Source organism: Balearica regulorum, chromosome 26 (assembly GCF_011004875.1).
Source record: "Balearica regulorum gibbericeps isolate bBalReg1 chromosome 26, bBalReg1.pri, whole genome shotgun sequence".
In the NCBI taxonomy this organism is placed as follows: Eukaryota; Metazoa; Chordata; class Aves; order Gruiformes; family Gruidae; genus Balearica; species Balearica regulorum.
Window position 1 is genome coordinate 905 of NC_046209.1, and position 26001 is coordinate 26905.

The 26001-nt window shown below is 45.3% G+C and overlaps 3 protein-coding genes across 9 annotated transcripts in view; 1 reads left to right on the forward strand and 2 right to left on the reverse strand.

Annotated features, from left to right (window-relative positions):
• Positions 1 to 7009: 7009 nt before the first annotated feature.
• On the reverse strand, positions 7010 to 10534 carry MICOS13 (mitochondrial contact site and cristae organizing system subunit 13). Its single transcript, XM_075776715.1, has 4 exons — positions 10385 to 10534; positions 9126 to 9282; positions 8313 to 8364; positions 7010 to 7228 (listed from the first exon to the last, which is right to left on the reverse strand). Exons 1-4 carry the CDS (start codon positions 10411 to 10413, stop codon positions 7131 to 7133), a joined length of 336 nt encoding a protein of 111 aa, XP_075632830.1. The 5' UTR covers positions 10414 to 10534; the 3' UTR covers positions 7010 to 7130.
• Positions 10449 to 20191, forward strand: HSD11B1L (hydroxysteroid 11-beta dehydrogenase 1 like). Of its 4 annotated transcripts, none has more exons than XM_075776713.1 (9): positions 10737 to 10820; positions 11518 to 11565; positions 12910 to 13005; positions 14265 to 14395; positions 15817 to 15928; positions 16866 to 16957; positions 18154 to 18247; positions 19089 to 19254; positions 19556 to 20191. In XM_075776713.1, exons 3-9 carry the CDS (start codon positions 12921 to 12923, stop codon positions 19740 to 19742), a joined length of 867 nt encoding a protein of 288 aa, XP_075632828.1. In that variant the 5' UTR covers positions 10737 to 10820; positions 11518 to 11565; positions 12910 to 12920; the 3' UTR covers positions 19743 to 20191. The 4 variants fall into 4 exon arrangements, with proteins under 4 accessions (XP_075632825.1, XP_075632828.1, XP_075632827.1 ...); XM_075776712.1 differs by having other exon boundaries at positions 10757 to 10820; positions 12827 to 13005; XM_075776711.1 differs by lacking the exon at positions 10737 to 10820 and adding an exon at positions 10829 to 11158.
• Positions 20192 to 21948: 1757 nt separating this feature from the next.
• The window catches only part of CELF5 (CUGBP Elav-like family member 5), a 42733-nt gene continuing 38680 nt past the window's right edge, over positions 21949 to 26001 (reverse strand). For 3 of the 4 annotated variants that reach the window (XM_075776708.1, XM_075776709.1, XM_075776706.1), the window contains 3 exons: positions 25382 to 25525; positions 25104 to 25268; positions 21949 to 24064 (listed from right to left, as the gene is read on the reverse strand). In XM_075776708.1, coding sequence (XP_075632823.1) covers positions 25141 to 25268; positions 25382 to 25525 — 272 coding nt within the window. In that variant the 3' untranslated portion in view covers positions 21949 to 24064; positions 25104 to 25140. The remainder of the gene's footprint in view (positions 24065 to 25103; positions 25269 to 25381; positions 25526 to 26001) is intronic. The other variant, XM_075776707.1, reaches the window with a different exon arrangement.

Genomic DNA, 26001 nt, shown 5'->3' on the forward strand with positions numbered 1-26001 from the left:
CAAGGAAGCACCTCATCATCAGGAGACTGGAGCTTGAACAGTGGTCAGGGTGGCCTAAGGTGAGACTATACTTGGAAGCTCTTCCTATGCCCGCCCTGACTTGGTGCATGCATGGTCACCTCACCCAGTCGAGCCGCTTGCCTTGCAGGAGGGAGGAAAGACTGCCTCTGAACTTGGCTAGGAACAGTACAGCAAGCAGGCATGTTACGGTTCCCCTTCCCCAACCCTCATGCAGTCAGAGCTCTGTGCACCAGAGTGGCTCTAAAGAAGGGCAGTGCCGCTCTCCAGCAACATCTCCTGTCCACAAGGGAAATGCTCAGACTGAAAGTGACAAAACTCCACTCGCTTGCTTGTGGAGAAGAGCCGTTTACCTCTCTTACACCCATTAGCGTCATCGGCAATAATACAACCACAAGCAACGAGCCTGAAGGGGAGCTTAGCTCCCGTGATATGGGGACTCTCCAGGTAAGACAGAACACTTCTACCCAGGAGCAGCAGCACTAAGTAACCCACAGTTTTAACTATCTGATTTGCAAAGCAGGGCAAAACTCTTTGCTGGAACATGTGTCCTATACTGCCTGGAAAAGCAGCTGACAAGCTGTAGCCTCCCTCCCAGGCTAGCAGGATCCAATTGAGCCAGAATGTCCTCTGAGGAATGGCGTACAAGGCAGATTTCCACATTCACAGCACATCTCACTCCGTGTCTCTCAGCATCATTCACAGAGGCTGACAGTGACTTCAATCAGTGACAATCATAATAAAAAACAATCAGAATATTGCAGGTAAGACCTGCACACAAGTTGCAGGTCCAGGCACAGTCTGGCCCCTCTCTTAGGAAACACCCTCAGGAACAAGAGCAACAACAACACAACAGAAAATCGAATCGAGCCATAAAAGTCACCAACTGAAATGTGGTTAGGAGCCAGCATGCAAAATGTGGACTGCTCTCAGTCTCCAAGTGGTGGCTGAGCCAGACTGGCCAGAAAACAGCGGCAGAGCCCACGTTCACAACAGCTGGAGGGAACTTGTGAAGTACCTTTGCAGTTCACAGGACAGAGATGGCAGCTGGGGGCTGTAAGCTGACTTCCACCAACTGGTGGATCTCAGGCAGGATGAGCAGAAGCTGGGACCAGCCCTGCCTCAAGGAGTGACGTGGGGCTGCTTGGCAGAGCCAGAGACTGGCTGGCAGCTCCCCAAAGGAAGGCCAAGCTGCTGCCACGCTGCACCTCAGTAGGCAGCAGTGCCATCTCCATCTCCCAGTACTTGCTGTGTCATTTGGGGGACAGGGAAAGGCTGAGGGTCCCTTTCCCACTCTCTATCAGCTGCATGGTTTGCAGAGCTCCTAACATCCCACTCTGCTGCCACACTGATACCTGGTGAATATTGAAATATTAAGATCAATTCAAGCAATTAGAGCCATTGCTCAATAGATGTAACCAAACAGAAGGGAAACCATTGTAATTTAGAAAATAATTAGTTGTAAGATAAGAAGCTCTGGAACAATCTCATTTTAAACAGCTCAGCCTTGGAAGAACAGATATGCAAAGATAAGAAAGTTACAAGGTGATCACAAAACCAGCCTGGAGGGTTAAGGTGTATGTGATACCAGGACTGAGTCTGAAGGCCCCCAAGGACCACCCGGAGGTGCCAACAAACATGGGTGAAAGACATTAGCATATGCTACAAGTTCCCAGAAAATCCATGAATGCGATAAGGACTACTCAGAAATATACTGAATATGTATATTAACATAGTATAAATATTTGCTAGTTTTGTCTTTTGGGTGTGCACGTTAGGTGGAGTTATCCCTCGTGCACCCAGCGCTGCAATAAAGAATGCCTGCTTTCTAAAACTCAAAATAAGTCTTAAAGAGTGAATTATTTTGCCGCTTTCCGGTAACATCTATGAGGCGAAAAGCTAAAAACTGGAAAGGAAGACCGGATATTCACACAAAAATAGAGAACAGAACTACAAAATGCACTGGGCAGTTTTTAGACCTCCCAGCTAATGCCAACTCTTTTTGTGAGGAAGATATTCCAGAACTGTTTGGTGAAGTGGCACCAGACCACTCTGGCAGTATCCAGTGTCACCATGTTCAGAAAGAGAAAAGATACTGGGTGAGTTGAACAAAAGAAAACACTTTTTTATGTTGAGGGTGGTCAAACATTGGTATAGGTCATCCAGAGAGGTGGTGGAGTCTGCATCCTTTGAGATGTCCAAAATCTGGCTGGACACAGTCCTGGGCAACCTAATCTAGTTGACCTTGCTTGAGCTTGAAGGTTGAACTAGATTATCTTGAGAGGTCCCTTCCAAATTCAATGATTTTGTGAGTTGCAGCACAGGTACTATTTTAACAAGTCCGTTTCTACACTGCCACTTTGCTCAGCAAAGGAATCTGTGTTAGCACTGTCTTACCTACAATTATTTCTATGGATCACAAACTAGACTTGCCAAAATATTCGACTTAAATCTAGCAATTGTATGAAAGGCTTGGTCCCTTATTGAATGTACACATTGTCATCAAGATGTAGCAAGAGGAGAATAGATGTATTGGGTCAGATGAAAAAGTCCTTCCCACTCAGTATTCTTTCTCTTTTAGAAGCAGGTGCATAAAGAAAAGTATGTTTGAACAGGATGCACGTAGAGCAATCCTTCATCGGGTGATAAACTCCCAGTGTCTGGCACTCCAAGGTTTACTGAGCTGCAGCTTCCATCTGGACCATTAGGTTAAAGAGCCACCGATGGATCCATCTTCCGGGGATTAATTTAAGCGCTTTTTAAAGTTATTTATACCTTAGCCAAATCCTCTGAAATCTCTTGGCATTGTTTCATCATGTATCTACTTGCTTAAAAAAGGAAACAAAACTCTGTAAATCCTTCTTCCTTCTTGTGTTTTAAATCTGCTTCCTAATCTGAGTAAGCACTCATCCTACTCTTCCTACTACCCTTGCCTATTTCCTGTCCTGTAGCTGTGTCTTGGCTCATTCTGTAACTAACCCAGACTAGAACAATGTGACTGTGTTAGCACATCAGTGTGGGAGAAATGCTGCCTCTGCTGTCAGCAGCCACAACAATCTTTGTGCCTAGTTTTGGAAGCCTGAGCAGCAGCTCAGAGACAGAGACCTGAGGACACACAGGTTACAAGCTGTGTATTTACAACAACCCATCTGATACAGATGCTTCCTGTGAAAATGAAACAGCTTCATACTGATGCTACACCATATCATAATGACTTCTGCAACCTCATGCCACAATTCCATCGAAAGGGTTAAAAATACAGAATAAATCCATGTCCTGGTTTCAGCTGAGAGGATTGATTTTTCTTCATAGTAGCTAGTGTGGGGATATGTTTTGGATTTGTGCTGAAAACAGCATTGATAATATAGAGATGTTTTTGTTCTATGGACCTGTTGTTGAGCAGTGTTTACGTGGGGCCAAGGACTTTTCTGCTCCTCGCACTGCCCTGCCAGTGGGAAGGCTGGGGGTCCACAAGGAGTTGGGAGGGGACATAGACAGTACAGGTGACCCAAACTAGCCAAAGGGGGTATTCCATACCATGTGACATCATGCTCAGCATAAAAGGGGGCTAGCCGGGGAGGGGCGGCAGCAGCTCCAGGACACGTGGCTCGGGGACAGTCCGGTTTCGGGACAGGTCTGAGCGTGCGGTCTGAGTTGTACGGTCCTCGGGTGAGAAACTGCATTCTGTATCACCAGTTTCGTATACTCTGTTAAGTACTGTTTTGTTTTGTTTTGTCTTCCCCTCTCCCTTTGCTATCCTAGTAAACTGTCCTTATACCAACCCACCAGGTCTTGTCTTTTCCTTCCCATTCTCCTCCCCATCCCACTGGGGGGGGGCGGGGGAAGTGAACGAGCGGCTGCGTGGTGCTCAGCTGCCAGCTGGGGTAAAACCACGACAATCCATAACTCCATTTTACAATACTGATGCCCTCTAGTCCATCAGTGCTCCTTATTATGTGCCTCGGCTGTGATTGAAAACTGACTTTGGGAAAGTTTTCATCATTAAAATTAAAGCATGCACAGTCCACAAACAGGAGCAAGCTAGCAAAATGTTTCATGCAGATACACTTTGCTCAATTACTCTCCCCATGCTTGTATAATCATCTTAGGCGATGCAGGCACATGTGCCAACCCATCCATTTCTCTTCTGCTATGTTACTACAATGCCACACAGTTCTTGCAGACACCAGCTTCCTGCTGCAGAGGTAAGATGGCACACTCTGAAAAGTTTCACATCTGCCAGCATGTGGATGAAGATGGACCCAGAGCAAGAGCAACTCCATTTTAGCTCTTACTGAGTTGGAAGACATTGCCACTTTGAAGGGGAGCATCAGTGAAGGATTTTGCCTCTCCACCTCGAACCAGCTTCAAAAGCACCAGTAGAAAGGAGAGGCTAAAGCACGATGAAGGTGACGAGATTCACAACTTCTTGTAACAACGCTGCTGCTGAACCATGAGTCTGGCAAACCGCCTCTCTATGGGTATAATTCCTCTTGCGTAAACTTTGATTCAGGAGAAAACTTATTAGCCATCTAATCAGCGGGTATGTACAAAGGGCACCTCCAAAAGTCTATGACGAAGTACGCATCACTTGAAAGGGAGTTGCAGACACGTACCGTCAGGACCTGGTAAGTCCAAGCTATGTGACTCCCAGACTCTCTCTCGAGTCCAGCCTGCAGACAATTGGTCCTTAACATGTCTTCTTTTTTTTTTTTGTCATCTGGACATGCTGCTGGATTGCGCTTCTGTCAATCCTCACTTTGGCAACAACTGGTACTGTCTTCCTTTTTGCAAGAACCCTTCATAGCAGCAAAGGTAAGAGAGTACTGCAGATAACTGATTCTTCCATTTCAAGCCTTTTCGTGTCCTGGACATAGCTGCAGAGGTTAAAAAGTAACATGCACTAACAACAGATGTAGTTCTTGGCCTGTTCTAGGGAAACCAAACCAAACAAGCTCACAATGCAGAGATTGTCGCAGTGTTGTAGGAGCTGTGGAAATTGCGTCCCAGCTACTTCGTTAATGCTTGAGGGGGACACAAGGCAGGACTGAAGACATACATCACAAGTATTTTGGAATTAATTACTGCGGACGTGCTGCTAATGAGCTACTTTGATTTCCAAACCTGCCATGCTACATCCTTCTAGAAACACCACTGTAATAAAACATCTCTTTAGCTTTTACAGCAACCCTCATCCCTGCCTGCACGTCTCCACCAGTAATGAGAACAAAAGGTTAGTATCTAACCCGTCATGATACTGAAATTCATTTTGCTCACGTGAAAAAAAATCGTCAGAAAACTGATGGCAGGAATGAGTTGCCAGGAATCCACTTTCTGCTCAGGCCTTAATTTAATTTTATGTTGCACACTTCTGTTCTACCAAAAAAGTGTTGACTGCCTCTTCTACAGGTCTACTACCAGCACACAGCTTTCTCACTGCTAACTCCGATTTTTCTCCATATGCCCCTGATACACAGTCACCTGTTCATAATGGTCCCTGCCAGAGTGAAATCTACCCTATTTCTTGTGTTGGTTTGACAGCTACTTGTTTCTTTCAGCACCTTCTGGACCTACTTGGATTTTGGCAGGGAACTGACAAGGGCACTGTAATCTTTGCTCCTTTTCCTCTTCGGAGGAGTTATCCGTCTCCTGTGGAAGAAGACATGGATAGCAAGAGAATATTCTTGCTTTCTGGGAATCTCCCTTCCCATCTCCCATTTTGTATTGCTTCTTATCTGCAAACCAAGGTTTCTGGTTAAAAAAAAAAAAAAAAAAATCACATTTCTGTTTTGATTCATGCACAAACTAGGAGACAGTCTGTTAGAAAAACACAACTTGAAGTCTCTAGGCATTCAAAAAATAAGGAAATTCAAAAATGTCCATGCAGATTGCAGAGTTATTCAGTGACCAGCTCCGAGTTTAGCTCATGTTCGTTTATTTGTTCATAGCTCAACTGCAGAATATCATTGTTCCTTTGCAAAGAACTTATAATGCACAAAGACGTAGTTGCAGTCAATGTTCCTGAGGTACCTTTGCCTAATTCTTCATGGGGCAGCAGGTTTAGATGAAGTAGGAAGTCAGCCTCGTTCTCCCTTCCATGGGGAGTCTGCTGTGATTGGAGATCCTGTTTCCATTTTCTCTCTTGCTCAGTTGCCAAAACGCTTTACACACAGACCTGCCAGTATCTTAAAGGTAATTCCAGGCATTTAAAGAAGATAGCACAGAGAATACTTTTTCAAGTCAAGACACAAACTGAATCCACTTAGTTTCAGCCAACAGCTGGTAAAATTTAAAATCTAAACCCTTGCTTCCAAATAATCTATGCTGTGGAGCTGAGAATTCAGATACAGGTTTAAATTTGACACTGCTACTGGTCATTGACCATATGCATCCAAGGGCATATTTGGATCAGTTGCTGGAAAAGTTAAACGCTACTGTGATTTTGCTGTTCGAGCTCAGGTACTAGGAACACTAGCAATATCCATAAGCCAAATAGACGGGGGTGGGGGTGTTAAAAGTTTCCTATGGCTTCACAGACTTATAACCTCCCTTCTAATGCACACTGTCATCAACGTGTATTGCAGCTAGTCCTGGCTACTCCCAGTTGTGCGATAGGTCACAGACCACTGGGAAGCAGCTTTCACATCAACAGTGTGCTCTCTGTCTGACAGAGGCACTCCTTCCTCAGCTAGCTTGAAGACAAGTGCTTTGTCTTCAAACGACATCTTTTACTGTTACCTTGGATTTTTATTTTTTTTAACTCTTGTTGGCTTGTTTTGAATTAGATGGCATTCACCTTCAAGATTAATTCAGCTTCAGAATAATCTGTTTAGTTAGCAAGCTTGGCAGCTTTAGAACAGAGGGTTTACCTCAGCATATGGCCATCACTTCATTACAACTGATCCATGATCTCTGCTGAAGCCTCTGATCACTGGTAAGACAGAAAGCAATTATTGAAGGCCGTATGCTAAAACCAACCCAAATACAAATGGAAGTTCCAAAGTCTTTTATTGCAGCCCTTGCATGGCCGAGCTGCCCTCTAGAGAGAGGGACTACGCATCATCCCAAAGACAACAGAGGATGGAGAGAATCATGAGCCCTGGAGAACGTGTTCATTTGACAAGATCCTTTACATACTTCCAGCCTTCCACAGTGTATTCACAGGCCCTGGTGGGAGCTACAGACAAGGCAGACATGACTGTCTGCACTCCTGCAAGGAAAGCAGAGAACAATTATCCCAAGAAGAGCGTCATTCAAGCCAAATTTCCTAATGTTATTCTAGCACTTCTATATATCTAGATTCTAGATATCTTTAAACACAGAGAGAAAAATCTAGCTCTATCTCAGAAGCTTTCAAACACACCGAGGTCTGAATGATCCTCGGTTCATGTACAGCTTTATTGTCTCAGTAGCATTTGTGAAACAGAGAAATTCCACCTTCAGGACCGGTAGAAGGGATAGACAATTACAACAATGAAACAAAGAAGTGAGCTAAGTTCCATTTTATTTCTGGCCTTGCCACAGACTCCACGGGTGATGTTGGACATGTCACAATATTTGTGGTCCATGTTTCCCCACAATTACATGAAGACTTTTCGCTGCACTGTAAAAACTATAAATTAACTTACTAGGTATTTATAACATGCTTTGGCCTTCAAACAAGATCTCTAAAATTCTAGCAATAATGGGAATACTCGTCCCTCCTGAAAAGGCAGAGGCTGAGTTCAGACATACCAGCATCTGAAGAGTTTATCAACTCTTCAATCTTTAACCAAAGGTTCACCTTTCTTAAGAATAAGTCGTCATTTATTTTTACGCTCTAGTTTCCCTGATCACTACCGGTGCTAATGAACTCACTGGTGCATAAACTCTGTCTATTTATTGTGGGGGCCGCAGGCCTCCCCAAACACTTCACTGCAACATTCAATCTTAGATTCTACGATAGTGTAGGCATGCCTGTCTTGGGGCACAGGTGGGCAGCAAGCTTTGTAGGTAAAAGAAACACCAGCTCCTCTGGTTAGAAAAGGCAGACAGGTTTATGGACACACATCCTCCTCATTTCACAGCTGGAACAACAAGAAATTAAGTCCAAAGTCACCGAGTGGGCTAGTGGTAAAACCTAGAGAATACACTTCCTTAGCCCCAGTCCCAACGCTCCTTGCACCAGAGTGTAACATCTATCACCTCCTTCTCCATCATTCAATTTAGGAGGACAGTATTGAAACAAGACTGGCATAAGCTACATTGCTCTCGGCCCCTTGCTCCTTTCACAGTTTGGCGAGATGTTATTTTACCTTTATTCCAGGAATCAGAGGGGGAAAAGTCAAATTTTGGAGTGGGTGGGAGCTAGAAAGAGAGAGACAAAGTATCAGCACTTGCGGGGCTTCACTTATAACAGGATTCACATCACCTTGGAGAAGCCTCGACCTCAGATCTCAAAGATACTTAGGTGCCTACCCTCCATAAGTCTCAAAAGGGATCAGACATGAGGCTTAAAGTCTGGACTTTGTTCTTTCCCCCTGTATAAAGTAGAGGCAGAAGGCAGTACTTATCATTTGGGTGCTCCTGAAGAATCATCTCCATGGCTGTCTCCATACAGTTATCTATTAGTTTAGAATAGTCTTTAATATGAAAATGCTTTTCAAACTTTCAGCAAAGGCTTCTCCTGATCTGAGAATTTTAAAAACTAAGAATTACTCAATGAGAAGGGCCTCTTCAGGCAATTTAAATTCAACTTGACAAAACTGGGAGGAGAATCTTTCCATTAATTTTTTAAAAGCACACAGGATCCTTCAAAACAAGCTTAGGAATACCACTACATAGTGAAATATCTCCCAGAGCATGCCTGCAATCCCCTCCTTGACCCCACATAGGCTAGTTACCCCTTCTCCTTTGAAATAACATCTGTGAGCAATGTCTCTCCCCTAAATTGAAAAATTTATCCTCCTTCCATTTCAATACCCTTCAAAATATTCCCAATGTGAAATCCAGTTTCAACAGCAGAACTCCTGCCAGCATCACTGGAACCAGAATATCACCCCAAATGTTTTCTCCTCCTCATTCAGAGGATGCGTTTGTTTTGCTCTGTTAATCTGCACAGTCCTCACCTCCCAGCCTATGTAACTTGTCCACTCATGGATAGCTGGAGGCAGTGCTGCTTGAGCTTTTTTGAGGGCTTCAGCACCTTGTGTGCCACTGCCCAGCAGCCCCTGATCATATGCCACATACACAGCAGCTCCCGCCAGGCTTCCTTTGATGACAAACCTGAAAGAATCAAAAGCAGGAACAGTTCAGTTCACAATATGACTATCAATGCATCTCTCGGTAGCTTGCGACCATCAAAGGGAAGGTATTGATAAAGAAATCTGAGGGTCACAAATACTCTACTGTAATGTCTTCTTACAGATGAAAAGCACATTAATGATGTGGTTCTTGCTGTCTTGTTAACAAGTAATCTGATTAATTTGACAGACACCAATTTCTTGGTAAGCTCACAACAGTCCAGTTAACACCTGGCCATGCCTGTTCCTACATTTTAAAGTTTCCCGGTTTGCATGGTGTGCAAACACTAGCTTTACAGCTGTAGTTACAACCTGCAAAATGGAAGACAGGAAGAGAATATTTAACCTTTATTTACTTTTCATTATAGACAAGAGATGTGGGGAGACCAACTTTTTCCAAATAAAGGCCAGAGAGTTGTTTCCCCTTTAAAAAAAAAAAACCAAACAAACCCACAAAGCTATCGCACACCCAGGAAAAGAAAACCAAGCAACCAAAAACTTGCCAGATAACATACCGCAGTAGTAGAATATATGACAGATACGGGCATTGACAGAAGCATGAGAAAAGTCATTATTTAAATCCATGTATTAGCAAGTATTTTGGGGGAAAAAGGATTTCTCTGTTAAAGATTTTACTACTCGCTCCCAAAAGCGCCCTTCCACCACCTTCTCCCTTCGAGCGGGCTGTATGTCCAGATCCGAAAGCGTTCCCTCAGCAACAAGAGCCTTAGGGCGGCACTGCCCGGTTTTATTTTACATATTCATGGTCGCCACGAGAAAACCGCCAGATTCCTGCCAGGCATGTGGAGACACACAAAGAAGCTGCCGGGTGGAGGCCAAGCCTGGCACGGGGGCAGACGAGGCCAAGGGCGCAGCGCTGCAAGGCCAGCAGGCCCGGCCGGGGCCCTCGAAACAGGCCCGGGAGAGTCGGGGAAGACACACACACCCCCACACACACACCCACCCCCTCCGCCCGCGGTGAGCCGCGGTGGCAAAGGGGGCGCGGGCCGGGCGCTGCGTGCGAGGGGAGGGCGAGCACTCGGGCCGAGCTCTCCGGGCAGGGGAGCGCGGGCGCAGGGACTCACTTGACGGCGGGGAACACCCTGGCGGCCATGACTGCAGCAGGGGCAGCGCGCTCGGCCGCGGGGACCTTCGGGAGTCGGTCACGGGAGTCCCCGCCTCCTGCTCGGCGCGGCGCCTACGCCAGTTGCCATGGCAGCCGGGCCGGCGCTTGGGAGGTCACGCGGCGGCTCTGAGGGGCGCCACCTGCTGCGCCTGCGGGCGGGCGCGCGGTCGGGGTGGCGGCGGGAGGCGCGCGGGGCTGCGGGCCTGGCTCCCCGCCCTGTGGCGGGGCCGGCACCGGCCTTTCGGGCTGTGTCGTTACACGGCGGCGGACCGCGTCTTGCTGCTCTCCGCATCTCGGCTGAGGCTCGCCCAGGGCTTTCGGCCCCGCTGCTCCATCCTGTCAGCTCTGCTGCCTCGTTTCTGCGTTGTGCGGTAAGAAGCGCCGGTTATCCTGAGGTACGGCCTTTGGTGGTTAATGTTGTCAGGTAGGAGCACTCTTTAATGAGTAAAACGTTCTGTAAGATTCGACGTGAGGCTTTCCTTCTCTTGTAGAGTAGGGAGTGTGGTGTAGAGGCTGACTCTGAGTTCAGAGAGCTGTGGGAATTGCCAGTGAAAGATCTTATTCTTAGAATCAGCTGTATTCTCTTTGTTTCTTTCATTTCTTTTTTTTTTTTTAAATGACCTTAGTCATGAAACCTTTGAGTCCTTGTACATGTTACATAAAATTTGGCCAAAACAAAGCCAACTCTTGTCGTGGGTGCCTGTTGTGTTTGGAAACCATCACAATTCTCAGTGTGAGCATCTGTTTCTCGCTTTCTTTTTTTTCTTAACCCTAAGAAAATCCAGACAGGTTCAAAACAGAATATATTTCTTGTTTTATCCACCTTTAAGCAAATATTAGATGGTCTGAACTGCTGATATTCAGCTGATCTGGATCCCCTGTTCATAATAGGGGAGTAGAAATAGATACAATGAATAGAAATGGAAAACATGTGTTGCATTGTCAAATCACATTATGCTTTTAACTTAAAACCCTTGAGTTTCAAATCTACCTGTCAACTTCTCCACTTGAAGAATATCTACCATATTATCTAAGAACCTTGCAGCTACTGAAGTTCATGCTTGTCCCATTTTTGCCTTTTATCTTCTCCAGGCCCCAATCCTGCAAAGACTTCTGTCCATGATTGTCTCTGTACCCTGGGTAAGACCATTAATTTAATTATCTCACTAAGTGTTGGCCATATCCTGATATGCTGTCCCTCCAAAAAAAAAAAACAAAAAAAACCCCAACTAGTTTTAAACATGTTTGCAGAACTATGGAAGTTGACGAAGTGAATTTTGCAGATGACAGCTTCTGGAACTACTGCAAAATTTCTTTTTTAATGCCTCCTATATTCACTGTATCTAACTGCTTCTGGCTGCTAAAGAATTTGTGAAGACAGAAAAACTTGGAAAATATAGAGCAAGAGTACTGGCTAATGATGCACAGCTTGGTAAGTGAATGCTATTAGTATCAGTAAGTTTTGATACTGACTTAAGTTTCGAATTTTCCATTTGCAGGACAAGTTCTAAAGAAGAAGTACAGAAATAAATCCCTCAACATTTTCCCTGCCTGGTACACCATTTTACATGTGGCAGGCATGTATAATTCCCAAAGCGTGGAAAAGCACATCTAAATGTAATTTGTCAGCACTATTTCATATCTGTTTTCAATTTTTGTCAACAGCTGCATATAATATATTATTTTGGAAAAGAGATAATAATTAATTTTGCTCTTGAGATTTGATCTGTTTTTACATCAAATATATCTGTGAGAATCTGAAATAGAATGCAGCAATACAAAATGCAGAAGGCTTTTGCTGTAAAATCGGACTTTCAAGTCATGGTTTAAATGAGGAATTGGTGCTGACTCCACAAGTTTGTGGAGTGTTCCGTTCGGTACAGGTGTTTTAAAAATAATTCCCCCAGTCCAGTTCATTTAAGACAGAGTGAATCCCAGACCAGCTGTCCTGGAGCAAATGAAAGGCTGAGAAAACAGTAATTGAGCAAGGCAGGAAGATAGATGAGACGATTTCTTGAGCTTTCTCCAGACCTGTTTTCTGCCCTCTTTAGATCCCTTCCTCTCATATGAAAGCAGATGACATTGTCTTCAGGGCTGGAGCTTTACATCTTTCTTCCTGCCAGGGTTACTTCCTCTGAACAGGGAGTTGCACTGCTTGGCACAGCCAAGCCCTAAACTTTCTTGGGCAAATGCAAACCATTCACAGGACTGTGGTGTTCCCTTCCCCCAAGAGGGAAACAGCAATTTATCAGAGTGTTGATTGTCTGTGTCCTCCTTGTCTTTCATTCTTGACAAAGGTGACTTTGGCTCCCAGTGGAGAGACTTCTCAGGTGGAGTCTCGGTTCTACACAGTGCCTCTCTTATATGCAGGACAGAAGAGGACTTTACATGCCTTTTGCAGATTGGCTTCCAGCATCGGAGGAAGGAGATTACAGTATTTTGCCTAGAGTGCTCAGCTTCAAGACTTCACTTTGTTCTTCACAGCTTGGAGGGATATGAAGCCAATTGGAAAAGTGCTTTGTGCTACGGGGATCGTAGCTGGGCTCGTAGCTTTCTTCTGGAAAGACCCTTTTAACCCAGGTAGGCTCACCAGGGGAGTAATTCCAATCTGGAATATAAATCACATAAGAGAAGAGGTTGAATTTCCAAACTCTGACTGGTGGTCTCATTCCTGCCCATAGTTTTACCAGAGTTGGTAGCCCCAAAGCAATGCTTCATTCCCAGAAATAAAGAGAAGCTTGAAACAAAGAGGAAGACAAAATGGTCTAACAGCACTTACAAGGGATCTTGCTGTCTATGTGGGGAAGACAGACATGCACTTTGCCACTGTCTTTCTCTCTTTTTTTTTTTTTTTTGTTTTGATTGCAAACTCCTTGGGGTCAAGAACCATCTCTACAGATGTGCAGTGCCAGCACAAGAGGGCTGACATGTCTCCAAACTGATGGCAAAGAATAAGTGGTACACAAAAGGCAGGAGGCCCAGAGCCTGGTTTATGCTGTACAGCTTTTTATAACGTGAAAACCAACTTCATCCTTGAAAGATAATGGTCTAGGAACCAGGCAAAGGGCATGTGACACAGCTAGCTTGCATAATCATATCACTATTCCCTGGCAGTGCTAGCCTATGCATAATGTCCACAACAAACATGCAGTAATAAAAGAACACATCATTTGGGAAGCTGGGCTTGGGGGTTGTTCCATGGCAACTGAGCCATGCCGGCTGCATGCTTTTATCCATTATCCAACTCCATGGAAGAATGCCGAGCAGGGGAGGAGGGAAGGGAATGGTGAAGCACGGCTTGGCTGTTTGCTTTCTAGCAAACCAGTTGCTGTCTGAGTGAAGAGGGTCACACTGAGCCTCCCGCTCTATGACTGAATTACGAACCAGGGGGTTGTCAGGATGGAGGAGGGAACTGGCTGTTGCATGTTAGTGGAGCTAGGTCGAGCTGATGGCCACCTGCTGGAGCTTGTTGAGCTAGCCAGGCTTTCCCGTGACCCAGTCCAAAACAGATCAGTACAGCTAGCTACTTGACCTGAGGTGGCTGATGACTAATCTTTTTGTTGTAGGCACCTGTCAGAAGGGGAAAAATAGCTCATTCTTCAAAGATTAGGTGATTTTTTTTTTATTATTTTCAGTCTAGCAAGAATTGGAAGGTATTGATAATTTCATGGCTTCTTCACATCAGTCTGCCTCTCCCAGATTTGGAGAAACATCAAGACATCAAGACTTTTGAGCACTTACACCTTTCTACTTTAGAGCTCTGACAATAGTTAAGGGCAGCTCCTCTGCTGCTTCCTTCACTTTCTTCTATATCTTTTATTCTCTTTCCCATAAATAAGAGAGTTTGTCTGGTGCCCGCGTTCTCCTGACTGGAGCCAGTGCTGGGATTGGAGAGCAGATGGCATACCATTATGCCAGATTTGGTGCTGAAATTGTTTTGACTGCTAGGAGGGAAGCTGTGCTGCAGAAGGTAAGAACTTCCTTGTATGAGGGAAGACATAAGAAATTTGGACTTTTACAAAAAAAACCCCAATAACAACAAATTAGTTGTCAGCATGATAAATTTTCCTTCAGAACTATTGTTGAGCAAAACCAGCTTGCTTAGTTTTGAAATTCTTTCCACTTACGTAGAAAGATGGAACATGCCAGTGACATGTTTTGAGCCTGATTTGCTGGCAGTGTCCTGTGCCATTCTTCTGTAACCGATATCCTGGATGGGCTACTTTGCGTTGCCATACACCAATGCCTGCTGCAATATCCCTGTTTTTTCTTACCAAAAGGCAGTAACACTGCACACTGGGGACATGCAACCCAGAAGGGAGCTTGGCCTGTACAGGAAGATGGATATACAATGCCTGAACTTTATAGTGCCTGAACATTTACAGGAGGAAATGGAATGAAGCTGTGTCAGGGGAAGTTCAGATTGGACATTAGGAAAAGGTTCTTCATTGAGACGGTGATCAGTCACTGGAACAGGCTCCCCAGGGAAATGGTCACGGCACCAAGTCTGTCAGAGGTCAAGGAGCATCTGGGTGATGCCCGTAGTCATATTGTTTAGTGTTAGGAAGTCCTGCAAGGAGCAGGGAGTTGGACTCAATGATCCTTATGGGTCCCTTCCAACTCGAGATACTGTATGATTCTATGAACTACAATTCCTGTGCAATATTGTGCAGCTTTTCAGAGACCAGACAGTTCTATTTGTAGCTGTTTTGTTAAAGACTCAAACCTTTTTGTAGGTGAGGTAATTTTTGACCAGCTTGAATAGATGGGACTCCTTTATCTGTAGTTTATAAACCGGGACAAGATTTAGAGAAGGTATCTCTTAAACTGTGGGGATAGGTGACTTGCAAGGAAAGTTCTTCGCTATGAAATGGCACAAAAGGAGAGTTGGGGACAGTGAGCATAAAGATAGTTCCTAATGCCTGGAAGGCATTGTTTCAGCAAATAGCTAAACTGCATATCATTACTGGGCACCTTCACATACTCAACATAGCAAAGGAACTATGAAAGATTAATACTGCTAGAGCCTTACCAGGTATTTTGGAATGAAAAGCAGCACTTAATGTAAAGCATAACCCTTATTCCAGAAGAGTTCTGCTGAAGACAACTCTCTTTTTTTGGGTGAATCTTGATCCTTTTCCAAGGTAGATTGAATCTGCATCCTGCTAAGAGTTACCTCTGTTTAACTGTCTGGTTAAACAAAGTCTGGATGCAAAATGAGCTCTCTGTAGGTCAGGTAGCAGTAGATGTAAAATTAAAGTTTCTCTTTGTCCAGGACTTACTCTCACTGACTGTCGTATGGGGAAAAAACACTGCCTTACAGTACCCTTATTTCTGTTCTTTCCCCCCCCACACTCCATATTAATTTTTGCACATGTGTTCTTTTTCAAGGTGATAGAGAAATGCCTGACACTCGGAGCAAAGAAAATATTTTATATACCTGCAGATATGTGTTCCCCTTCAGAGCCTGAAAGGGTGGTTCAGTTTGCTGTCCAAAAGCTGGGTAAGCAGAAGAAAAAATGAGATACTGAGGAAAGAGAACAAAATTTGCTTCTCACTCCAGTTTATATCATGTTCCATTCTTCAATAAAGGTTTAGCTTACACCTGACCTGGTCACGCTTCAGAGATTATAGTTCTCAACCTACATCATGCTTCATACTGGCATGCAAGTTTTATGCAACTGATAAGCATAAGCCTGATAGAAGAGATAAGCCTGATGACACAGTTCTTATGCTGGCTCCTATGGCCCTGCCGATCTTGGCTCCTCTCTGATAACCCTGGAGTTGAAAGGCGCAGGTTTCTGTAATTTGTTTGAGTTCAGGAGGCTGTGGAAGAAGAGGTATCTTTGACTTTTCTGATGTTCGCTGCTTGTCTGGTCAGAACCAGGTGAGCAGAGCAAGGAGAAGGGGTTCTAAATCTGATCTCAATTCCATTATTTGAGTGTCTTAATTACTTCATTATGCTCTTGGTTTTCCTGATGTGGGTGTCTTAAGAAACTGTGTGCAAGTGTGCTGTGATATGGATGACCTGCCAATCCAGTAGCCATCAATTAACACGTTTCTTTTAAACCTTCTGCTGTTTCTGCTGATGCTTTTGCACATATACATTCCCATACCAATCATAATTTTTTTGTTACAGATTTCTATACTTTTAACTTTGAAAATAGAGTGTATCACCAGAACTAAGTTCCAAGTCTGCATTACCCTGAAACATAATTTCAGAGAGCTGCTGTTGAAGAACAGCTTTCCTTCCAATTCTACCCTTGAGGAACAGGCACAGCCATTCCCTGATGGACATATTTCATTTATCTTCATGGTAAAGCACTTCCTAGCCTTCTAAGAGAGCAGCTGGTTGGTTCAGCTCTCCTGCTGGCATTTCTGAGTTCCTTGGTTACTAGTTGGGGGACGGCCCCTTCGACTGCTTTTTCCCCTGTCCACAGGGGGACTGGATTACCTGGTGTTGAACCACATTGGCATGACCTGTTTCCAGATGTGGGCTGGAAATGTGGAGTACACCCACTGGCTCATGCAGGTGAGGTTTCCCAGCAGGAGGAGCTCACGTGGAATTGGGTGAGTCTGCTTCTCTGGGGACAGCTTTGGGAAGCTCAAAGGCAAATTCATGTCTATGGCAATGATAGAGAACAAAGCTTTTATTTAATTTGTGTTTCAAGTCAAATTGGAGGTTTTGTTACTAGACAGATGTTTTGCTCAGTTGTTGTATATGTGTGCAGAGGAATGTCTGGGAAGAACTTCACTTCTCTCCTTCCTTCTGTCCTTCCTATCTCCCATTAGCCTGGACTCTTAGGGATTAATAGGTAGTTACAGGCAGTTGTGCAATAGATGTCTGGTTTAGGAAGGCTAATAAGTGAGGATCAAGCACTTCCTACTAATCTACTAAGCAAGCACACATCATTGCAGAACACAATAAGGTTCTCTGAAATTATGTTTGCCTTTTGAGTCTCTGCTCACAGATTCAGAGTTTTCCTATAGAATCACCTTGGTACCAGGCTTTGGGACCATGAAGATGAAGAGCTGTTTTCTTGATTCAGTCGTCTTAGGTCAGGTGGGTCATATTAGTTCTATTTCATGTTGGAAGGAGCCTGTTTGCTGGACAGTAGGGAACTTGGGATCACAGGTAAGAAATTTCTTAAAAGTTAGCGAGCAGTCAAGCTCAGAAGAGACGCTGAATGTTGTGCTTTGTTGTAGTCTGAGCTCAGTCAAGATGCCCCCTCCCTGGCAGTGTTCAAGGCCACGTTGGATGAGGCTTTGGGCGGCCTGGTCTAGTGGAGAGTGTCCCTGTCCATGGCAGGGGGCTTGGAACTAGATGATTTTTGAGGTCCTTTCCAACCCAAACCATTCTATGATTCTAAGAGAAACTTAAAAAGGGAGAAAATTGAGATACTACTGGTGTCCTTGTTGCTGGAAAGAGATTGCAGAGTAAAGAATGGCATATAGAGAAATCAGGAACAGCTACAAGAAATGTAAATGTTAAAGCCCAGGAATAGCCTTTGCTCTGACTCTTCTCCGTTGCTTTTTCTGGAATCTGAAAGTCTCATGGATGCAATGTTTGTCCCCATCCTCACAGAGATGAATCTTTTCGCTTGATGTTTAAAAAATCAAATCCAACATGCTCCTTTCCATTTCTGACCACTCTGTTGGCTTTCTGGCTCATGCTGACCTTCCCTCCAAAACCTCTTGCTTCTTCTATGTCCACTTACATCATTCCAGGTGAATTTCTTCAGTTATGTGGCACTCGCAACAGCAGCTCTTCCCACGCTGGAGAAGAATAAAGGCTCTCTGGTGATTGTTTCTTCCCTCACAGGTTAGTGTCTTTAACTGTCGTAAGTGCTGGCCTTATGGACAATGGTTCATATTTCATCATATTTCTCTGTGCCCTTCAACCCCTCAACACATTTTCAAGCTGTGTGTTTTATAGTAGCAAGCAGGATGGTGGCTGGCTGGCCTTATTTTTCTCTGGAAGCACTTCTCTGTGTTGCACCATTTTGCATTCTCTTGGAACCTTGGTCTTTGCTCACCATGTGCCCAGATCTGCTTGTTTGGCTCCTGTCCCTCACAGCCAGGCTCATCTCTCTGGCATTTCTGACACAGCATTAAGACCATCCTGCCACTCTAAGGCCTTCTGGCTTTGTCCCACCCAAACAGCAGGCTACTGAGTAGCTGTACCTACTGTACAGGATGGAAAGGCAGGAGAAAGTCTTCAGTGTGTGCTCAAGGGAGCTGCATCACCATCTCAAGTTCAGCCTATGGCTCATCCTTGCCTTGTGATGTAACATGCTTTGGTGTCAGGGAAATGTTATGGCCAGATGCACCAGCGTGTGACCCAGTCCATATGTTTGCATGTGATGGGGAGGGGATGGCTGCAGGTAGACCAGCATGTGACCTGGTTACTGTGTAAGTTAAAAAAAATTTCCTCCCCTTATCCACATATGTGGTGGCTCTTGTGCTGGGATCTGGTCACACAAAGTGGTAGAATTTTCTAAGTGCCTGTGTGTGACTAGAAATAGAGGGACGCTCACCTGAACAGAACATGAGTTGATACAGGATGGCAAAGCCTCTGTCTTTGCCCAGATTCCCTCTCCATGGCACCATCCTTCTTACAGACACTTTCCTGGTGGTTTCCATTCTCTCCTTTTCCTTTCCAGGGAAAATACCCACTCCCTTCACCACTTCTTATTCTGCCACCAAGTTTGCACTGGATGGATTCTTCAGCTCACTGCGCCATGAACTCATCATGCAGAAGAGAAATGTCTCTATCACACTGTGCATCCTGGGACTGATAGATACTGATACAGCATTAGAGAATACCAGGTATGTATTTGGAGGACGATGTAGGAGTCTGGGAGGGAGTGTGTTTGCAGGAACATGTCTCTTCTTGAAAGCATGCAAACAATGCACCACAACTGTGTTTAAGATGGTGTGTGTATCTGTTTGAATGTGCAAGAAAACTACTGGGAAGAGTGCATCTGCTTGGGTACATCATGGGGTTTCTGCATGTCCACCTCAGCATGGACCATGAGCATGCAGAACCCTGTGGCAGTCAGTCTGCACAGTTAAAAATCACACCAAAGATTGACTGGCTTTGAGTGATCCTCTGACTCTTTCCTTCCAGGGGCAAAGTGCACCTAACTGCTTCTCCTGCTCCTGAAGCTGCACTTGCCATCATCCAGGGGAGTGCCACGCGGGTGCAGGAGGTTTTCTACCCATGGTGGCTGCAGCACATATGCTGCCTCTGGGTTTTGTCCCCCAGTGACCGGGACCAGGTTTTACAGAGTTACTATAACTACAGCAGTCCTTAAGGGATGCCCGGTGTCAGTCTACCCTCTCCCATTCTACACCCCTTCTAATCACATTCTCCCAGTCCCACTAAGCATCCCATTCAACCACTGGAGTCAAGCAGGAGCAGGGCAGCAAAGTAACCTTAGCTCTTAACATTCTTCTTGGCCTCCCTCTCATCCTGCTTCAGCAGCGTTTCTTGTATTTCTACCCGTCAGTCAGAGATCTTTCCCACTGTTCATTCTGTCTTAGCCCTCCACCCATCTCCCCTCCTTCAGCCTCGCCTGTCTGCTTTTACTGCCTCCAGTCTTCTCTCAGCTCCAGCTTTAACCTCTGTCCGTACAGGATGTTCTGGAACGTCTGTACGTTCCTGGGGCATCCTGCTCCACTGCTTCGTTGTTTTGTGAATTCTGTGAACCTTGCTTCCTATAAATAGAATTTCAATCTCTATTTTTAATTAAACTATTTTTTTAATGTGTTAGTGTAACTTCCTTCTAACTTCCTTCTTCTGTGAAGGAAGGTTGGTGACCTGGCTTCTGTGAGCACAGGCCTGTTGGTAATATCTGCTGACTGCACGGGACCTGTTAAATCAGCTCTTCCTTGCTGTAAATGCCAAGATGGGTTGGCGATTGCTGCACTGAACAGGAGGGAGAACACAGAGGGAATTCTTCCCTAACACGTTATTCCTATGGATATGTCATTGCTTTTAAGTTCTAGCAGCTAAGAAAAAGCAGTCTCTGCTTGAATCCTGGGCTGGGGATGGATAAAAGATCCTATGCGGGCTCCTTGGTGTCTGAGGGGATGGTTATTTTGTGTGTTGTTCCCATCCGCAGTGGATAAATCCTGAAGAAAGTTGAAGGAGCTTTGAAAGCTGAACATTTTGTAGAAACTGGTTAACAGGTTTGGAATTTATTCGAACAGCCAGGTATTGCTTAAAAGACAGGCTTGACTAGGGAATATAGAACTAAAATGGAGTGTGCAGAGCCTTGCCAATCGCAGTCTTTCTTCAAGCATAGCTGGTCTTCTCCAAGGAGAGAAAAAAAGCAGGTTAAGGGTACGTTCTAACTGGTGAGAGGCAGCTTCCTGGGAAAGGGTCACTGCATGTTCCCCGCCTCCTTCTTTGCTCAGTTGACAGCTAGGTACTAGACTAAGTGCACTCTTGTTCTAAGCTAAATATAAAAACTTGTCTACCTGCAAGAGATGTCACTGCAGCTTGAGTTATTCTTTTTACTGGGAATGGTGTGTGGCACTTTCAGTTGCAAGTACATTTATTTATAAGAACAGGCACCAGCTGAGTGTTTTCCTTCCTCTCTCCTTGCCATTGACTGGATTTTGATAGGACAAAGCTTTCTACGAAGCTGTGTGGAAATAAGAACTCACCCCAATCCACAAACTCTGGAGTTTGAACTTGCCCCTTCTAAAACACACACCTGCTTGCTTCTCATGACAGCTTGTAGTATACCCCTTGCTCAGTCACTGCAGAATTGTGTGTGTTTGTGCAGGGGCAAGGAGGCATCAAAAATTGAGGTAGCCCTACATTTCATTCATTCCAGCACCATTAAATAGGGATTTCAAAGCAGAAGAAAGTCCCAGGGACTACTGCTTTTATAGAAGGCAGGGGCTGAACCAGAGGCATGGCAAATAGTTGGTTCTCTACCAACACAAGCATGTTCCTCACCTTCAGGGCAGAGATGAGGAGTCTGTGGATTTGCTTTCCCTTTTCCTGGTTCTATGCATAGCACCAGATGGGCTGGCCTCTGGCTCAAGATTGATTTCCATCAAGGTGCTGTTGAGAGAACCAATTCTGGTCTCTCAGGTGTGAGCAGAGTACACAGGAGTTCTTAAAAGATGTCTGGGATCTGCACACAAGAGCTGTAACTGGTTTGTGTTTAGCTCTGCTGGAGCTTGGCTGCTGAACTCATTTGTTGCAATTGGGCTAATACAAGAAATTTGCATTTTGGGGACCATATGCTGAAGACTGGAATAAAAATCCACAGACAGCCGCCTTAGAGACACAGAGGCACTGTGTGGTGTTGAGAGGAAGATAGGGTTGTAGTCTGTAGAACTCAGGCTCTGTCATCCATCCCCGTGAAATGCTTTTTAACTTGACTGCCCAGAGGATTTGCTGAATGGAAACAGACTTTCCTCGCCTCAGGCCTGTGGTGCGTATCTTCAAGTGTAAGCATTATCTAAAAGCAGGTGCAACTAAGACGTGAAGTAAAACCTCAATTACTTAGCAAGTAAAACTTTTATTAAATAAATTTAAGATTTTTTTTGACCAGAGTGAGGAATTTGACATTGACGAAGCTTGTATCACACCTGTAACATCGTACAGTCACATCAGTAACTGTGATGGAAGCAACTGTAAATGCTTGTTTTAAACCAGCTTGACCTAGAATTTCCAAAGTCCTTTTTTTCCCATTTTGCATTTGTTGGTCTTTTTTTTTTTGTTTGTTTTGTTCAAAATTAGATTAAGTTTAAACTTCATGAAATTACTTGTAGCAGAAATAAAGTACATTATACAAATCACGTACATAATAGATGTTAAGTATAAAAATGGTATTTACAATAAGTAAACATGGACTATAGAAACACACAGACTCACACAGCTTCATCCATCTCTCATAAACTCTTAGCATCAGATACAGAAAGGTGGTTGAGGAGATGTGAAGCTGAACTGTGCTACAAACAGCTGAACAAAGGGAAACGGGAGGAGGAGAATTGGCTGAGGTTCTCTTAAGTCCCCATATCTCACTTCAGTATCAATTGCATCAGCCTTTCTCCACCAACCCTCTGCTCATGTTTGAACACAGAGACAGACAGACACACACACACACACACACAGAGGTTCTTGTCAGTTCTTATCAAACTCTGGAATATTGAAACTAATCATTCAGAAGGTTTGTGGGGTTGGTTGGTTTGTTTTATTTTTCTTTCCTTATTTTGGTAGAAAAAGAGACAGTTTCAAGTTGTTAAAGGGATATGCCTTGTCAGTATGACACCCCTCCACCCCCAAGGGGATCTTTGTTAAATCCAGTTCTGAACTATGTTCTGTGCTTAAGTATATGTGTATATAGCAGTATCTATATATGCTGCATAATGTATAATCTGTCCACTGGAGGGGGTGGTGGGGAAAACAACAGAATGGCAACCCTCTTTCATCATACTATCCTTGTGTCTGCTTGGCAAAGCTTTGCAGAGGGTGTAAGAGGTGAGTCCTCTTGCTAAATTCAGATCAAGAAAATGTCCCATTTCATCTGGGAATTGGAACTGCCTGCTAACCAGCGTTAGGTTACTTCCGACACGGGGAGGCAGTGTGTAGCCCCTGGGAGGCTTCCATCACTTTGTTTTGGAGATGGCATCTGCTCACGCTCCCTCATCTTCTCTTGCCTTGATCAAGAATATGCTCCATTACCGTGGAGAGCTATGAAACACAAATCTGTGCCACGTGTGGGGAGGCAGTACAGTTCCTGTAGGTAAAGGGACTGGTTTCCTGTGCTTTCAGCCTAATCGAGGAATGCTCAGGATAGGCTTTGGCACCAAATTCCAGGAGCTTTGTCTGCAGAAGCCCTTGGAAAGGTAAGACTGAGAGCTCTTGAGATCCTTTACCAGGCTGGTGCTAAGGTCGGTGGACGAGTGACTCGAGCTGAGCAGCTGGCTGTGCCCTAACCCCGGAGGTATGTAGTTCTCTTTCTCCTTGCTAATGTTGAGCAGAGAGATGCGCCGTCTCTCTCTCGCTCTCTGTCCATCCAGTCATCCTCACAAAATGTTCAGGCCTATCTGCAGTGCTTGCTGAGAAGACACTGTTGCAAAGGTAAACCCTTAACTTCCAATCCCTCTTGCAAGGAGTCAGTCTCTGAATGGAAAAGTTTGGTCCTGTGAGCCACTTTAAAAAAAAATAGAGACTGTATATATATATATATATTTATATTTATCTATGAAAGGGCCAGGAGATGGGGCAGGAGAGACAGGACGAAGCTAAGTTTCCATACATCACTGCAGTAACCTAGAGACACACCAGTGGGTTTTCTTGGTCCATGTACTCCAGGCATACCCCAAGAGGAAGAGCTTCAGGTCCTCAGGGGCTGCTGGTTTTCTGGTCCCTTTGCTATGCACCACATTAGCAGCAAATATGCGAGTCCATCGTGGCAAGAATCTTCCTGCTGGGCAGATACTGAGCCTTCTCTTTAATTGCATGTTTTGGGTAGGAGGGCAGGAGGAGGATGGGGTGGGTAGGTGGGGAGCAAAGGAAGGAAAGGGGTGGTGTCAAAAGAGTTGATAAATGTACTGGCCTCTCTGTAAATCAACCTGAAGCAGAAATTCTTCCTCTGGACTTTCCCTTCACCTGAATAGAAAGGGAGGAGGGAGGGAATTGGGAGATTAGGAGGACATCTATGCAAACCTCAGGCTTTGAGTTGCTGTTGCTTAAACATGGAGGAAGATGACCCCAATTAGAAGGGACCAAGATCAGCCCTCCCTCGATCCCAGTCTGTTGGCTGGTAGGAGCTAGCTCTTTGACAGCCAGCTCTCAGGTCAGGCAGCTCTTCTGTGACCCTTCTTCAGGGTCTCACCTTTGCTCTGCTTTTCTGTGATCCTCATGAATCATGGGATTGTCCCTTCTTACCCTGGAAAGCATTCTCTGCAGACTAATTTCAGGGTACATGTAACAACTGAAAACAAAACTATTGGGGTTTAAAACTTTTTAGGAAGATGAACACTTTTTGGGAGTGGTCAGAAAGTAGACTGAAACTTTGCTTAGATCACAGGCAGGTGATTTGAACCCATCTGCCTGTCAGGGCCCTGAGTGCACTAACAGCCTTAATGGCCTTGACCAGCCTCACCTGCAGCCTCTGTCCACACTCTCTGCCCATGGGCTCAGGAGTCGCGTTACAGCTCAGGCCCATGCCTTCGGTCCTTGTCTGATCTACATCATGGAAGTGCAAGTCTCCACCTGTCCACAGATCTTGTTATCTGGACTCCAACCCTTGGATTGTCTTCCCATCTTGATGTCAGATCTGTTTATTATTCTCATTATAGACCTGCCTGGCAATCACTGGACTATGACCCTGTTTACCTTCACCAGACCTGATCCTGATCTTGCCCTGTGGATTGACTCTGGCTTGGCCTTGGGCCTGCCTCATTGCCACAAACTTGCCTGATACAATCCAGACTCTTGGTTGAGCCTGGCCATCATCTCCAGGCCTGCCTTGGTTGCCTGGCCCAGGTGCTGGGCTGGGCCCTGGCAGGTGAGGCCTCTGCCCTGCTAGCTGTGTTACTGCATTCAGCTCCTGGCTTCCCACCCCGCAGGGAGCAGCCAGACCTTGCTGCCCCCTGACACTGGCCAGCACTGCATGGGAACTGTGCTGTGACGGTGCCAGCTTTACCTGTGCTGCAGAAGTGACTCCTGCTTGCTCACTGCTGTCAGTAGGGGTGGTTAGCATCCTTGGGTCGTTTTAACTGGACCTTCAAACGTTTCATGCCAATCTGGAACCCATTCATGGCCTGGATAGCAGTCTGTGCACTGGATGGGTTGTCAAAGCTTACAAAACCTAAAGGACAGGACACAGGCATGGATAATAACGGCACTGTTGGTGCCATGCCCAATGCATGAGTGGCCTCGTTACCCATCTTGCTTCCCTTGCCTGCTGGCATAAGCACTCACCAAAACACTTGCTCTGGTTGGTGGCACGATCCATGAACACCTTGGAGGAAATGATATTTCCAAAGGGCAGGAACATCTGCATCAACTCGTTGTCTCCAAACTCCTGAGGGAGATGGTAGATGAAGAGATTGCAGCCTTCTGGACCTGCAGGCATGGGGGCAATGGGGAAGGGACAAAACAGAGAGGCCCCAGAGGGAAGGGAAAGAGAAAGGGGCTCAACTCAGAGCACAGCACGGGAGGAGAACCCCAGCACTGCCTCCTTCTGTCTTGACCTTCCCTTGCTTGTCTCGGTCACTGGTCCACGAAGGGTTCTGAGGGCTCTCTAAGAGCAGCTGGGAGGCAATATGCAGAGCCAGAGTTTCTGGAGAATAGATTCATAGCTTGCCCAGCTCCCATGTGGGGTGCTGGACACAACAACTCTGTGAGTGTCAGGGTGCCATTATGCTGGAAGGAAATTAGCTGGGTGACAGCTTCTTGTTCATAGCTCTCCTACTCCTAGGAGAGCAGCAGACACTGCTATGCGAAAGCTGCTGCTCTAGTGTTGCCTGCCCACAGCTATGTAGTGGTTGCCTTCAGCCTATAAGCCACAGCCCCAACTGGAAATCTCCTGGATTGTCACA

Excerpts from the sequence above, each read along its gene's own strand:
- MICOS13 (XM_075776715.1), bottom strand. The coding sequence starts at position 10,413 with ATGGCCGCCAGGGTGTTCCCCGCCGTCAA. Across the intron at positions 9,283-10,384 it reads AGGGTGTTCCCCGCCGTCAA|GTTTGTCATCAAAGGAAGCC; the intron begins GTGAGTCCCTGC and ends TGATTCTTTCAG. Across the intron at positions 8,365-9,125 it reads CAAGTTACATAGGCTGGGAG|CTCCCACCCACTCCAAAATT; the intron begins GTGAGGACTGTG and ends CTCTCTTTCTAG.
- HSD11B1L (XM_075776710.1), top strand. The coding sequence starts at position 10,512 with ATGGCAGCCGGGCCGGCGCTTGGGAGGTCACGCGGCGGCTCTGAGGGG. Across the intron at positions 11,566-15,816 it reads TGATTGTCTCTGTACCCTGG|GTGATAGAGAAATGCCTGAC; the intron begins GTAAGACCATTA and ends TTCTTTTTCAAG. Across the intron at positions 16,958-18,153 it reads ACACCCACTGGCTCATGCAG|GTGAATTTCTTCAGTTATGT; the intron begins GTGAGGTTTCCC and ends ACATCATTCCAG.